This window comes from Gobius niger, assembly GCF_951799975.1.
Source record: "Gobius niger genome assembly, chromosome: 8".
NCBI classification, from domain to species: domain Eukaryota; kingdom Metazoa; phylum Chordata; class Actinopteri; order Gobiiformes; family Gobiidae; genus Gobius; species Gobius niger.
In genome coordinates, this window is record NC_136859.1 from 16,293,396 (window position 1) to 16,306,808 (window position 13,413).

Here is a 13,413-nt window from a genome sequence, read left to right on the forward strand (position 1 = left end):
ATGCATATTGATATTAAATTTATTTATTCATTATATTCATTTATATTTATTCTTAACTATTCAGCCAGACAAATACAAGCAACATAAAATATATATATAAAAAAGAGGCGTTGAAAGAATATTAAGATGCCTTGGCTACTCTTTGTACGATAACGCTGGGTGGCGATAGAGAGCTGGTGTTCATTATCAATCCAGGAAGAAGGACGGAGAAGGAGAATAGACTATCCACTGGTTTCTACTTCGTCGTTCTTGGGAAAATCGGATTTAATTATCGGGTAAATTCTTTCTTAAAGCGATTTACATTGTGTTTACTATTTTTGGAGTGGTATCTGCAACTGTTTCTAAGTTAAGTTAATCAGCTTCAAGTGCTGTGTAAAAAAGACAAAAAACACAAGCTAGCTAGTTAGCTAACCACTGTTGTTATGTTACACGTATTTGAGAGACACATTTCCAAAATCAATATGCAATAACACTTCATTTTCATCAACAGACACCATGAATCTTGAGAGACTTCCCAATGAAGAGAAATTAAACCTATGTCGGAAGTATTACCTGGGTAAGTAAGAAAAAAAACATATGGTGACCTAAAATTCTAGGTGATCTTTCAAAAAATGTTGCTGCAATGGAGGGATGATGACTTGACACTGCTTACAGTGATAAAAAAAAAGATACGAGCTTTATTGTACTGTCTTTGCTGCCATACAGTGGATATACCAGGAGTTACATCTCCCGGGGTGAAGTGGCTGATATGGTTATGATGACAATGAAGACTACATTGCAGTATTTATTTCGCCTAACACACATTCATAAGTCATGAGGCTTATCCACTATTGCTACACACAATCCGTCCCAGATGGGAACTATCAAACATTAAAACATTAAGTTGCTAAGCAATATTGACCTTGCATTGTTTCAAAAACAGTCTGGGAGTAACTTTATGTTTTAAAGCCGTCGGTGCCTTATAGCACAGCGTTGTTTTAAAAAAGGTGTTGTGTTTTTGCAGTATTACAGTATAATTGACCTAAATCAACTTTTTCCTCCCATTTCTGCAGGTGGGTTTGCTCTCCTGCCATTTCTGTGGCTTGTGAACGTGGTCTGGTTTTTTAAAGAAGTGTATTTCAAACCATCCTTCACAGAACAGATGCAAATGAAAACCTGTGAGTAACACAACAAATGTTACTTGTTGGTACCATACCTATATTACTAAGGAACTAGTCCGTAGAGATGACTTTAGCCACTATATATGCATGCATACTGGTGTTTTGGGATTTGCTGGTCTTACAAATATGTCATCTTTTTAATTCCTCATTGTGTTTCTGTCTAGATGTCCAGAGGTCGGCACTTGGGGTGCTTTTATGGGCAGTCATACTAACAGCCTGGATTACAGTATTTCAGCAGTACCGTGCAGAATGGGGAGAAGTGGGAGACTATTTGTCTTTCACAATCCCCCTTGGAATTCCTTGAGAAATTTTAGCCAAAATTGTCAATATATTGTTGTTATTTCAACCACCAAACTGAATTGTTTTAAATCTATAATGGTTATCAGTGCTTAATTTGTAAAGTAGTTTCAGGAACACCTTTGGTCTGATGTGATGGATTCGGAACAGGCCAAAACATTTGCCGGAACATTCTCATTAAACACCATTATATAAGATCAAATCTTTGCTGGATCCTCCTAAATATTTCCCGGATCCTTTACCCTGAATAACTGAAAATTGGAGGATAAAATTAAGCACTGATGGCTATGATCAGTAAATCATTTCTTTTCTAGTGAGTTTGAGATTGGGACCATTACTGTATCTCTTTGATAATGTTTTTTTTTTAATTATTATTATTATTACTACTATTATTTGTTCCAATTGGCATACTTCTTGAGACAATAAACCTAAAAAACAACATTGTTTTGTGACATTGTTTATCTATCGAAAGCAAAATATACAGCTGTCCTAGTACACGTGCAGTGCCATGTGTTTTGCAAAGCCTGCTGTCACTGTCTGTCTGACAGATGCCAAGATTTAAACCTTTGAGCAGTTTTATTTTTAGAGGCCTCCTTGACAAGAATGTTTGTATTGAGTCACATGTGTATGCTGCAAATTGAATAAAGACCATTCTTCACTCTCAGTAATGAGTACTGAACATGTTAATTGTCCGAAAGTCAGCGACAGCTGCATCATCCTCAAACAATGCTCTCTTATCCAGAATAACTCTGAAATCTCTCAAGGGGAGGGCCCATAAGTCCTGGGACAAAACCGAGGCAAGGTGCCCCTCTGAATTCCCAGCTCATTATGCAACTGGAATATAAAACTTACCGCTGCAGGCACAAGCCCAGTGACTCATTTATTTCTGCAACTAGTTGAAGACGAGGCTAAAGAAGAGCAGTTATTGAAGAAGCAAATCTACCTTTCGTGGCGAGAAAGCACATTACTTCAGTGAATCCTGAAGTATTTTATTTTTTTAGTAGACAATAAATACATGGATTTTGTTTTACCGCACACCACCCCTGCTGATGGTATCCAATGGGAGAAAGTGTTGCCTCCTCTTATTCCTCGCTTGAATGGAACCTATGGACATTACAACTGGTCCCCAAAATTGCTTATTGCAGAAACAGAAAATGTCAGCTCTGCTGAGGTAAGTGATTAAAAAAAAAAACAATACTCAGTGTACATGAAGTGACATTTATTTTTATTATGTAGGTATTTTAGGATTCAATATATGTCAATATGTCAAATTAGACTTGGATTAACTGTTGTTTTCTTCAGGTGAACTGTGATGATAATGGCTTTACAATTCAACTTGATGTTAAACACTTTAAACCAGAGGACCTACTGGTTAAAGTTATTGGAGACTTTGTGGAAGTGCGAGGAAAGCACGAGGAGAAACAGGTTGGTATTTTGTGCGACAAAGTGCCCGTAGTACAATACAGAATACACTTAATGTTTTCAATGTTGTGATTTTAGAAGAATGGAAGTGGGTTGACAACGCGGCAGTTTAATCGCAGATATCGAGTTCCAAAAGAAGTGGATGTAATGGCTTTGGAATCAGCAGTATCTCCCAGTGGTATTCTCATCATATCTGCACCTATTCTGCTGCCAGAGAACAGTAATGCTCTGTGCTAGTGTCATACTTCAAACTAAAATGAAATGCAGTGTCTTCCATTCTTGATTGAAGTACTAAGTACAGTAGATTTGTGGTGATCCCAAGATCCCACTGAATTCATGAATTTTCTCTAGTCCAAGTTGATATATTTCTGCTTTTCGACACGAAGGTTTAGTGAAATATATGTGTGTGTTTTGTTCATGTCCATTTGAAAGGGTGCCCATGATTGAAGGAAAAATCCTGTTTGTTGCCACTAATATGAATGGAGAGCATTGTATGACACGGATTGTAAATATATTGTGTTGATATCAATTTTTTTTGTGGGAAACACACAAAAGATACACAACACGAACATTTGTTAATAATAATAATACACTTTATTTAATATTAAAAAATAGTTTTGTGATCAAATGTTGTGTTGTTCTGAGAATTCTGTTAACAATATGTCCACTTCACTGTGGGAAAACATTTACAAAATTACTATTTACTGTGTAATTATGTATCTTTTTGATTTGTATTAAAATGTAATGTAGAAAAAAACTCACTTGATTTGTTCTTTTACCCATTTTCTCTGTTTTCGAAGGACTTGGAGTAAAGGGTCATCTTCAAACTCCTTTTCATCTGAATCTATACATCATCACAATACATTAGATGTGGATTTTATTATTATTTTTTAAATGCTACGTAATTAATAGAGTAATGCAGCTTTCTTCTTAATAATAAAGCTCACCTTCAGCCTCTTGTAGCAGTTGTGAAATTACTTCTCCAGATTTGTGGGAATTACATTGTGGCGCTGAGACAGGGCTGGACGGAACAGCTGGGGAAAGCTCTTGTACAATTGATGAATCCATTGAAGGAAACAATACTTCTGAAACAACCTGGTGAACATAAATGAGACATTAACAGCTATTAAAGCGTTATAAATGATACATTACAGATGTATAACACAAAATGTGTTGACCTGTCCCAAAGTACTATGTATTGGAGAAGGTGCTCCCTCAGCCCTGGTCTTCTTGTTAGCCTCAGCATATTTCTGCATTTGCTGCTGAGAAATTTTGTGCCGTGAGTGAACCCTGTTTATAAAGAAAGACATGTGAACAACTAGAGGTTAGCATTGATGCGGAAAAAGTGAAATTGTCCATATCTGGGATATACCGCACCCCGCTGATTTCTTGAGCTGTTTGGAAAGAACTGATGCATTCTTCTCACTTCTCTCTGGTTGTTTCTTAGGTCCCTCTATGTTTTTTGAACGAGATACATTTGCATCTTTTTCCGCACTTCCAGTAATAGGAGTTTTTTGGGAAGACATAGATTTAGTAATTGAGTTTAGTGTTTTTTGAGGTAGAATGGCAACATGTGAATCCAGTCTTTGTGAAACACTCTCCTCACAAGGATGAGAATGCTGATTGGAACAGGGCAAAATGTCACAAAGTAAATGCATGTGGCGGGGAACATGGGCAAGAGTCTGTGGTGGAGAAACTAAAGAGCCACTGGCATCCATAGTAGTAGTCCTAGTAGGTGCAGTAGTTGCTTGGGTCTGTTGATCTGAAGTGGCTAAATTAGGTTCCCTGATCAGCTGGTGCTTAGTTCCTTGTGGCAAATTTGGAGTATGGAGAGTTTGCAATGTCTGAAAAACAATTGGAAATTCATGACTTTTTACAAACAACACGAAATGTTTAGAATATTGATGATATTATTGTTTGTTCTGTTAAATTTAACCAAAAATAGTAAGCTATTTGCTTTTCATCAACTCATGTCAAGACAAAACGTAAACAATACTAAGGAATAAAAATACCAAAACAAGTCTTAAGCGTTAACTGGTAAAAATATGACTAAAATTTAAGTTTTGCTTATTTGTAAGATACAATCTATTTTTTTGTTTGCAAAATGTTGTAATCTTGTGAAATATATATTTCTATATCTCCTAATCCTAATGTTAGCAATATATTATGGAGCCCTAATATTGTATTTAAAAAATAAATACAAACCATAATTGGATGTACTGAGTGTAAGTTGTGTGGATTTAAGCTCTGCTGAGCCAGTGTCCATTCTCTGGCTTGCTCCATCTTTCTCCTTAAGCGCCACTGGAACAGTATGTCCTCCTCCGGGCGTACTGGAGCAACCAAAGGCGGAACAACAGGAGGCGGGTCCTTTGCTTCAGACAAAAATACGATGCAATAAAGATTAAGAATGTATTAAATAATCTGCTGCCACAACAGATACTGACACACGACCCACCAATATTGCACTGAAGCAAACTTGAAATCATGGGCCTTCTCACAGGCTCGTCTGTACTGACTGGAGATGAGAAATCAGAGCACCCTACACCGTCTGAGCTCACCGGGAGGGAATCTTCTTCAAGACAAAATTCACTAGAAATACATCATTTTTTAAAATAAATAATCGATTTCCTGTATATTATTTATTACTATAGAAATAGTATTAGTAAGTTGCCTCATTACCCTTTCTGCAATAGTCTGCTGGCTCTTTCCTGTAGCTGCCAGATTTCAGATTCACACTGGGAGGTGTCCAACATCTAAAGACAAGGCAATACTCATCATTGAACCTTAAAAACAGTCCGTATTTCAAAGTTAAGGGAGAGAAAAAATATAATCAAATTACATTTATGGAGCCTCTGCATGGATTATGGGCCAGGTTAAGTTCTGTAAGAAAAAATAAAAAAATACTTAAAATAAAATCCTTTTTGATTGCTTTCATCTCAAGAAACACACAAAACAACTCATATTGTACACTTGTACCTGTGTCTTCGCGTATTAAATGAGGAGGCAATGAAGAAGAAGATGCCCACCAAAAAGGCAGTTGTTCTTCTGTATCATTAGAAGACTTCTGCTGCCGTTCTTCTCGACTTTGTGGTTGACCATGACGAAAACGATCCATATACCTAAAAAGTAAGCAGATGTTTAATATATCTACCAAAGTTACTAAATAATAATTGCAAGACGATTCAAACACACCTCGCCAGCACTGAATTATGAGGCGCGTCTATCTCAGAGGACCTAATTCTTGAGGATTTTTGTACATTCTTGTCAGATGTGTCACTGGGAGAAGAAGGTTCAGATGATGGCCAAATCTCTGTGAAGATAGAGGGCCTATCTCGGTCTGAATCAGTGCTGTGGTCTTGCTTTCCATCCTGCTGCAGATTTTCTGAATATGCTTGTCGTTTTGAAATTGGTGAGACCTTCTTTGACATCTGCAATGAAGGTACAATATATATATATATAACCTCTACAAGCGATAATGGTGCACTCAAAAATCTCATAGGGTTGAGGCAAAAGATAAACCAGTTACAGGAACAGGCCACCGTTTTATCATACTGAGATATGCTCTTACCTGAGCTTAGACGAGTTGATGTGTACCTGTCTGGTCTTTGTGCGTGCGCTTCAGTCACGCACAACGACCAAAGATGTTGTTAGCATTTGGCCTCTCCCAGCATATTCCTATAGCTTCAAAACGGGGGTGAGGTTGGAAGCCACCGCGCTCTTTCACAGGCACAAAGACCAGACAAGTACGTATCAACTCGTTTATGCTCAGGTAAGACGAAATCTCAGTATGGATAAACGGTGGCCTGTTCCTTTAAGATTCATCCAGTGACTTCAAATATTGAACTTACAAAGTGTCAATATATGTGAGTTTTTGAATGAAATCCCAGAGTGTTATGTTTATTTGAAAGCCAGTCAATGTGGCAGATTAATCAGTATGCAGTTCAAACAAACCACCTTTTTCTTTGTCTTGGGCAGAGAGAGGCTCTGGGAAGAACTGTTGTTTTTCCCCATCAATGATTCTTTTCTGAGGGACTGGAGTCTTGAGGATGAAGTGCCACTGAAAACAGCAAGCAAGCCAGTCAATCAATGTGTGTTTACATCTGAGGACAAAACCAGAAGAACCTCACCTCCCCTCCATAAGCATCCAAACACAGAGGAACACTTTGCTCCACATACAATAATAGATCAGAACTAATAAACCTGTGGCAATGACAAAACTTGACGCGTTGCAGTGCCAGAGAGTGTGTCATATGCAGAACAGAATGTTACTTGGCCACGAGACACAAAAACACTAAATAAGGACGACAAAAAATAGACGTCAAAAGTACAATTCCGTGCGGGGCAGACCAACGACACAGCGAATAGTTTCCGTGGTTAGGTCAGACTGTTTTACTAACAACAAGGGCATGAGCCAGTGAGGACTCGTGTTTTGTTGAATGACATGAGAAATATCCAATGAGCCACTAGGAAGGGGCAGCGCGCGGAAGAGGAAACTGTGCAAAACAAGCTAAGTTAGCAGATACATTTAGCTTGTACCATCCACAAGCCCCTGTAAGCGCATTTTAATGATCGTTCAAAATACTTAAATATAAGCTGAAATAGGTGTTTAAAAACGTCTCTGTGATCATAACTGTTTTCGCGTGAATGCATCGGTACAAGCTGGAATATCGTTTATAAGCGTCGGTAACTAATTTAACGTTAACTGTTAGCTAATGCTAGCTAACTGACGACGCTAACAAACAAACGTTAGGTCAGGGGGGGCAGTGTTTCTCTACATTCATTTACTCCCCATCTGTATCTTTGCGCTATATGTTTTTCCAGGCTCACTCAAAATATAATAACATTTAAAATCTACAATTTCAAGTCATCATATACAGCGGTATTTACATCGTTTTACCATGCACCACGTCAAGATTAAGATCGAAAGACCAGGTAAACTGTCATGTCTACCCATCATCTCATATTCCGTCTGAAAATAATCATTGTAAATCATTTTTTGGATTATAATGTTTAACACAGACATGGATGGGTCTGGTGCACGCAACAAACTGGACGCTGTGTTGAAGGGGCTAGTGGAAAAGTCTGAAACAGAAAGGTAAAACAAAAAAGGGGGTCATAAAATGTAACTTTGCATTCCAGACATACAGCATATGAGCGTAAGGGGAGAGGGGCACATATTAAAGTTATTTAATAGTAGTTTTTTTTACATGAATAGCAGATGCAATACAGCCCGTGTTCTTATCTGGTTCCTTGTATTAAATTCGGGAAATTCCACAGTTACCATCGCCATCTTTGCACCTGTTAGCATACATTTCCATTGACTAACATTTGCTAAAAAACAGTATAAAAAGTGAAGAAAAACAGGTGGAACAATTCCGTTAGCTGCTGAGTTACTGCTGGTAAATACATCTAACACACTGTGGGGTGTCCAAGTGTTTTAATGTGAACAATAACTCCAGTATTTTACCTTTTAAAATCTCCATTAGTTTACAATTGCTGCTAATCCCATAATGCATAGCGATATGACATCACATTCCCGAACTCTATTCATGTGTTAACTATTCTACACCAGGGAACAAAATGAGAGTGAAGTTGGGAAAACATCAGCCGACGCGTCAAATAAGTGTGTATTACTATTATTTGTGTTATTCAAGTTCCCATTTAAATGAAAGGATGCTTTATTTATTTGATGCTTCTGTTTTGATAGAGATTCATCTCCATTGTCTGGCAAAAGGTAGGTGTTTTTTTTTTAAACTAAATTAACCTATAAGTAATTAATACCACAATTATATGCTGCAACATGTATTTTTATAACCCTTTGATATTCTGTGTGTAGGCCACCGTCACGATTTCCTCAACATAGAAGGAAGAAACGAAAAGAAATGGATGAAAGCATAACAGATACACATCAGCATAAGCAAAGTAAATAGAACCCTCCAGTGACAAAACCAAAACCAAACTCTTTTAGATTATTTCTCTATCAAACTGTGGTCAAACACTCACCACACAGTACTAAAATAGCATGTTGATTTCAAGTCTGTTCTGATTGTTTCTATTATATTTTTCAGATGCTTATATTATTAAATTGTTCGACCGCAGTGTTGATTTAGCTCAGTTTAACAGCAACACACCCTTGTATCCTATTTGCCGTGCCTGGATGAGAAATAACCCATCTTTTCGAGAGCCAGCTCCTTCACCCCGCTCCCCACACATCATTGCAGATGAGGAGGTAAGCAAATACACAAGGTGAATTTATTTCTTTATATTAATTTAAAATACACTGCTAATTAAAAACCTGGGCTTTTTCTTTCTCAGCTCACAGACAATATGAACGGTAACGAGCAGGACGTTCACAGATTGCCTCCACCGACCCCTTGTCCTGTCAACTCATCGGGTGAACCTGTCAATCTCAGGATCCCACTGACTGACAAACCTGTGCTCACAAAGGTTCAGTACCAAACACCTGCAACCAAAAATGCTCAACAGGACTTGTTTGACAGCAATAACGTCCCATTTACCCTTTGTTCACAGCCTAAAGATAAGTTTCCTTCACCTGGACCTCGTATAGCCGACCACATGGAGCGCTGGAAAAGGATCAGACAAAAGTATGGCTTTTTATTGGTCTTTTATAATAGTCACATGATGCTCAAATGATATTGCATAAACCACTGATGCTTCCAGAACTTTACATTTACCAGAATTTACTGGTTTTATTTACAATTGCTGAACATTTGTCATTGCTTTTTGCCACTGACCTATGGAAACTTTGAAGTGGAACTTTCTCACACATGTGCCTTTCCTTTCCTATAGATGGAAGGAGTGCTCCAACAGGAATCAGCTGAGATACAGTGAGAGCATAAAGATCCTGAAGGATATGAAAGACCTGTACGATCACTAAACAGGTGTCATTGGCGCATATTTTTACCTCGTGTTTGTGTGAACTAAGTTTTTATCAATAAGTCCTCTGTTTTACAAATCTATTTGAAACACAAATAGACGTGATAGTAATTAAATAATTATTGAATAAGAAATGTGTGTATTCATTAAAAAAATTCTTAAGAACTGAGGTTAACAAAACATAGTCATGTATATGTATGGAGATTTACTTATTCCATTTATTAACTGGAGTTGAGATTTAAGAAGAGTTTGTCCTTTATTAGCTGCCAAAAAAAATATATTTTCACTTTTTTGTTCCCAGAAAACAAGATTTTGCTTCAGGAAAGACAATTCACAAATACCAAATAGTTCCCTATCTATTGACATCCTTGATAAATATTAGAAAAGAATGCTGTTAAAAGTAAAAGTCTTTACTGTTTATGCCTTTAAATGTTAACTAAAATCTTTACAAAACACTCTGCAAAACAACAAATAACTTAAAAATCCTCCAAAACTGAAAATGTGATTTTTTTTACTGCGTCACAATTATTCGCTCTGATAGAAACAGACTTTTGATAATCACTTATTGAGTTATAAATCTAAGCTCACATGGGCCATTTTCTCTACAAAAATAGTCTATAAACGTGTGTATAATCATGCCGCGGTCTCATTTAGTGCTATTTCAGACTCTCAGTCTCTTTACAATTACTACTGCTACAATTACTGCAGCTACTGAGGCAGTGTAACATTTTCTAATGCGCTGTCAGGGGGATGGACGAAGAATTGCACAACTAATTCAAGGCTACTCTTTGGGTGAGGAGGTTGTATTGTACTTTTACATAAATGATGAAATTACATCACATGAACACTAGCCTTGGGGATATATTCTGTATGATTGAAATCAACACAGGATATTTTAACTTTAATAAATTCAGCAATGACTACCTGACTATTCACACTGAGTGTGAGTGGTAGAGAATTTGCTTTTAATTTGATTAGGTTGGTGCTTAGTTGTAAGAGATCCATCGTTCTCACAAATCATTTAGTATAATACGAATTGATCCCTTTTGCTGCTATAGTCAGTCTAGGTGCAACATCTACATGCCTGGATCAATAATTCTGCAAATGTGTTGCAGAATGTTGTTCATGTGTTGCAGTGCATGTGGATGTGGTGAGTTATCAATTCAATTGATCTTTTCGTCTTCTCAAAGAGACGTTAACACATCCTGTTTGGAAGTAAAAACACAATTTATATTAAATGTTTAATGAATCTCAAAAAGGGAAGACAAAATGCAGTATTTACAATTGAGTAACTCATGCAATATTTTCTAGCGGAAACATACATTTCAACATTAAGCACAGTTTGAGGATGAAAAATCACTTAATGTTTTCTGGTGGATGTCAGTCCTTATTTGGATTGTCTTTTCCGTCAGTAGCCTCAAAGTGGAGCACCCCTTTGTCCTCAGGGCACAAACTACTGGCTGTTTCCTTATTCTCACCGGGGGTTGCAGACTCGGACCTGCGGGTTATTCTTGAGAAATGTGCCGACAGTGAGCGAGAGGACATGAAAGACATGTGGTCTTCAGCCAGGGCACTCTCCAGGACGTGGCATATGGACCGTTTGAGTTTCTTCTGGAAGTCGTCGCACATAAAAACATACAGAATTGGGTTGAGGCAGCTGTTAAAAAAGGCTAGACTCACAAACACAGGACCAATTGCTCCGGCATTCCCCACGTGCTTTGGGTTTTTAGAGAACAATTCAAACAGCAGGCAGATGTGGAAAGGCAGCCAACACAGGAAAAAGGCAAGAATGACTGCTATTATAATTCTTCGAGATCTCCCCTTTCTTGTTTTCTGCAAACTCTTTGCACGGCAGTATATGGCCACGTAGGAAACAGAGATTCCAACAAAAGGAATTAAAAATCCAACAATAAATCGAAAAAGTGAAAGGGTTAACCTTATTTCTTTGAATTGCGCTGAATAACCGCAGTAAGTAATGTTCTTGTATACATTTATGTCACGAAATGTGGCATAAGGTACACTGCAGGCCATGGCAATGATCCAAATAACCAGACAGATAAGTTTGGCTTTTGGGACTGTGCGCTTGTTCTGTGCCCACACAACCACTCGTGTGGCCAGACACCGATCCACACTGATGGCCAACAGAATCAACACACTGGCAAACATGTTGACCGTAAGCACAAATGTGTTGAGTTTGCACATGAGTCGGCCCATATCCCACCGATAATTTTGCGAGACACTTATTATTGAGAAAATCAGGAAAGTGGTGAAGAGGAAGTCAGCCAGGGCCAGGTTGAGAAACCAAACTGAGTTGACTGTGCGCTTCATCTTGAATCCTGTCACGTAGATGACCAGGCCATTGCCAATTGTGCCCATCACGAAGATCACACAGTAGAACACCAGTGACATCAGGTGCATGTCTGCCATCCAGGTTGAACCGGTGGCCTTCCCTGTAGTAGAACCTGTCCAAGAAGATTATTACCTTACTTTACAACTTTTACTCATACTTTTATTTGCCATTTTGTAGCCTAAATGTTTTAGTTAGTTAGTTATTGTAAAACTGCAGATCTAGTTTAGTGTCAGACACAGCTTTGAGCAAATGTTAATGTTGTATTAGATATTCTGGGGGGGAAAAAATAATATATATGTATATTTATATATATATATATACTCTACAGTACAGTATATCATGCAATTTACTTAGTGCTAACCATAACTGTTTCATGCAATTTACCTATTTATTCATATTTTACAGAAAATGGTTTAAATATGTGAGGTAAATAGTCAAATGTAGTTTTCTTTTCTTTTCTTGTTTTTACCTTACATAAAAAAAAATATTGAATTGTTTCTTACCATTGCCCATTTTTCTGCAGCACGAGTGTCTCGTGGCTGTTTTCCGTCTTTGAGTGTAGTTATGATTGGCTTCCTCTTCTTGAGAGTCAGTCTCTCTCTCTCTCTCAGAACTTCAGAACCTATTTACATATTTTTTACGCTCCCACTTGGTTCCCATATAAGGTCTCCTTTGTTTTTGTCTGATTCAACCACAAACTCTGCTTTCAGGAAAGACAATTCACAAATTCCAAGTAGTTCCTCAAGAGATATTGACATCCATGATGAATATAAGAAAAGAATGCTGTTTTATGCTTTTAAATGTTAACTAAAATCTTAACAAAAAACTTAAAAATACTCCAAAACTGAAGATGTGAATTTTTACTGCGTCACAATTATGGCACCTCTGATAGAAACAGAATTTTGATAATCACTTATTGAGGTTATAAATCTAAGCTCACATGGGCCATTTTCTTGCCTTAGTCTTATTTAGGGCTGTTTCAGACTCTCAAATTCGCTTTACAGTTGTGTGCATTATCTATTCACTTCATACTCAGTGGTGGTAAACCACATTAGTTGCCACAGCTACTGAGGCAGTGTAACATTTCCTAATGCACTGTTCATCACCACCATTTCTTTGGAAATGGTGTAATAACTATAACTAAAGAAATATATACAATTACTGGAGGTTGTTTTGTACTTTAACATAAATTATTACATCACATGAACACCAGCCTTGGGGATATATTCTGTACTATACTAATTTAATATCTAAATTGAAATCAACACAGAAGGATATTTTAACTTT

At 37.4% G+C, this 13,413-nt stretch overlaps 5 protein-coding genes across 7 annotated transcripts; 3 read left to right on the top strand and 2 right to left on the bottom strand.

Annotated features, from left to right (window-relative positions):
* Positions 1 to 178: 178 nt before the first annotated feature.
* On the top strand, positions 179 to 1,662 carry psenen (presenilin enhancer, gamma-secretase subunit). Its single transcript, XM_079560812.1, has 4 exons — positions 179 to 275; positions 491 to 556; positions 1,053 to 1,157; positions 1,325 to 1,662. Exons 2-4 carry the CDS (start codon positions 496 to 498, stop codon positions 1,462 to 1,464), a joined length of 306 nt encoding a protein of 101 aa, XP_079416938.1. The 5' UTR covers positions 179 to 275; positions 491 to 495; the 3' UTR covers positions 1,465 to 1,662.
* A 601-nt stretch (positions 1,663 to 2,263) lies between these two features.
* Positions 2,264 to 3,375, top strand: hspb6 (heat shock protein, alpha-crystallin-related, b6). Its single transcript, XM_079560811.1, has 3 exons — positions 2,264 to 2,628; positions 2,760 to 2,882; positions 2,958 to 3,375. The coding sequence occupies exons 1-3, from the start codon at positions 2,473 to 2,475 to the stop codon at positions 3,114 to 3,116; spliced, it is 438 nt and encodes a 145-aa protein (XP_079416937.1). The 5' UTR covers positions 2,264 to 2,472; the 3' UTR covers positions 3,117 to 3,375.
* A 42-nt stretch (positions 3,376 to 3,417) lies between these two features.
* proser3 (proline and serine rich 3) lies at positions 3,418 to 7,017 on the bottom strand. The gene is made up of 12 exons (XM_079560779.1): positions 6,831 to 7,017; positions 6,072 to 6,307; positions 5,856 to 5,998; positions 5,719 to 5,759; positions 5,559 to 5,632; positions 5,335 to 5,468; positions 5,085 to 5,251; positions 4,257 to 4,723; positions 4,058 to 4,169; positions 3,827 to 3,974; positions 3,642 to 3,723; positions 3,418 to 3,551 (listed from the first exon to the last, which is right to left on the bottom strand). The coding sequence occupies exons 1-12, from the start codon at positions 6,888 to 6,890 to the stop codon at positions 3,503 to 3,505; spliced, it is 1,713 nt and encodes a 570-aa protein (XP_079416905.1). The 5' UTR covers positions 6,891 to 7,017; the 3' UTR covers positions 3,418 to 3,502.
* Positions 7,018 to 7,233: 216 nt separating this feature from the next.
* lin37 (lin-37 DREAM MuvB core complex component) lies at positions 7,234 to 9,829 on the top strand. 3 transcript variants are annotated; one of them, XM_079560799.1, is made up of 9 exons: positions 7,234 to 7,430; positions 7,701 to 7,811; positions 7,899 to 7,974; positions 8,452 to 8,502; positions 8,587 to 8,613; positions 8,716 to 8,801; positions 8,948 to 9,108; positions 9,195 to 9,484; positions 9,690 to 9,829. In XM_079560799.1, exons 2-9 carry the CDS (start codon positions 7,778 to 7,780, stop codon positions 9,775 to 9,777), a joined length of 813 nt encoding a protein of 270 aa, XP_079416925.1. In that variant the 5' UTR covers positions 7,234 to 7,430; positions 7,701 to 7,777; the 3' UTR covers positions 9,778 to 9,829. The 3 variants fall into 3 exon arrangements, with proteins under 3 accessions (XP_079416925.1, XP_079416927.1, XP_079416926.1); XM_079560800.1 differs by lacking the exon at positions 7,234 to 7,430 and having other exon boundaries at positions 7,450 to 7,811; positions 9,195 to 9,326; positions 9,411 to 9,484; XM_079560801.1 differs by lacking the exon at positions 7,234 to 7,430 and having other exon boundaries at positions 7,441 to 7,811; positions 8,587 to 8,617.
* A 1,242-nt stretch (positions 9,830 to 11,071) lies between these two features.
* LOC306966143 (C3a anaphylatoxin chemotactic receptor-like) lies at positions 11,072 to 12,226 on the bottom strand. Its single transcript, XM_079560795.1, has one exon. It carries the CDS (start codon positions 12,201 to 12,203, stop codon positions 11,157 to 11,159), a length of 1,047 nt encoding a protein of 348 aa, XP_079416921.1. The 5' UTR covers positions 12,204 to 12,226; the 3' UTR covers positions 11,072 to 11,156.
* Positions 12,227 to 13,413: the final 1,187 nt, after the last annotated feature.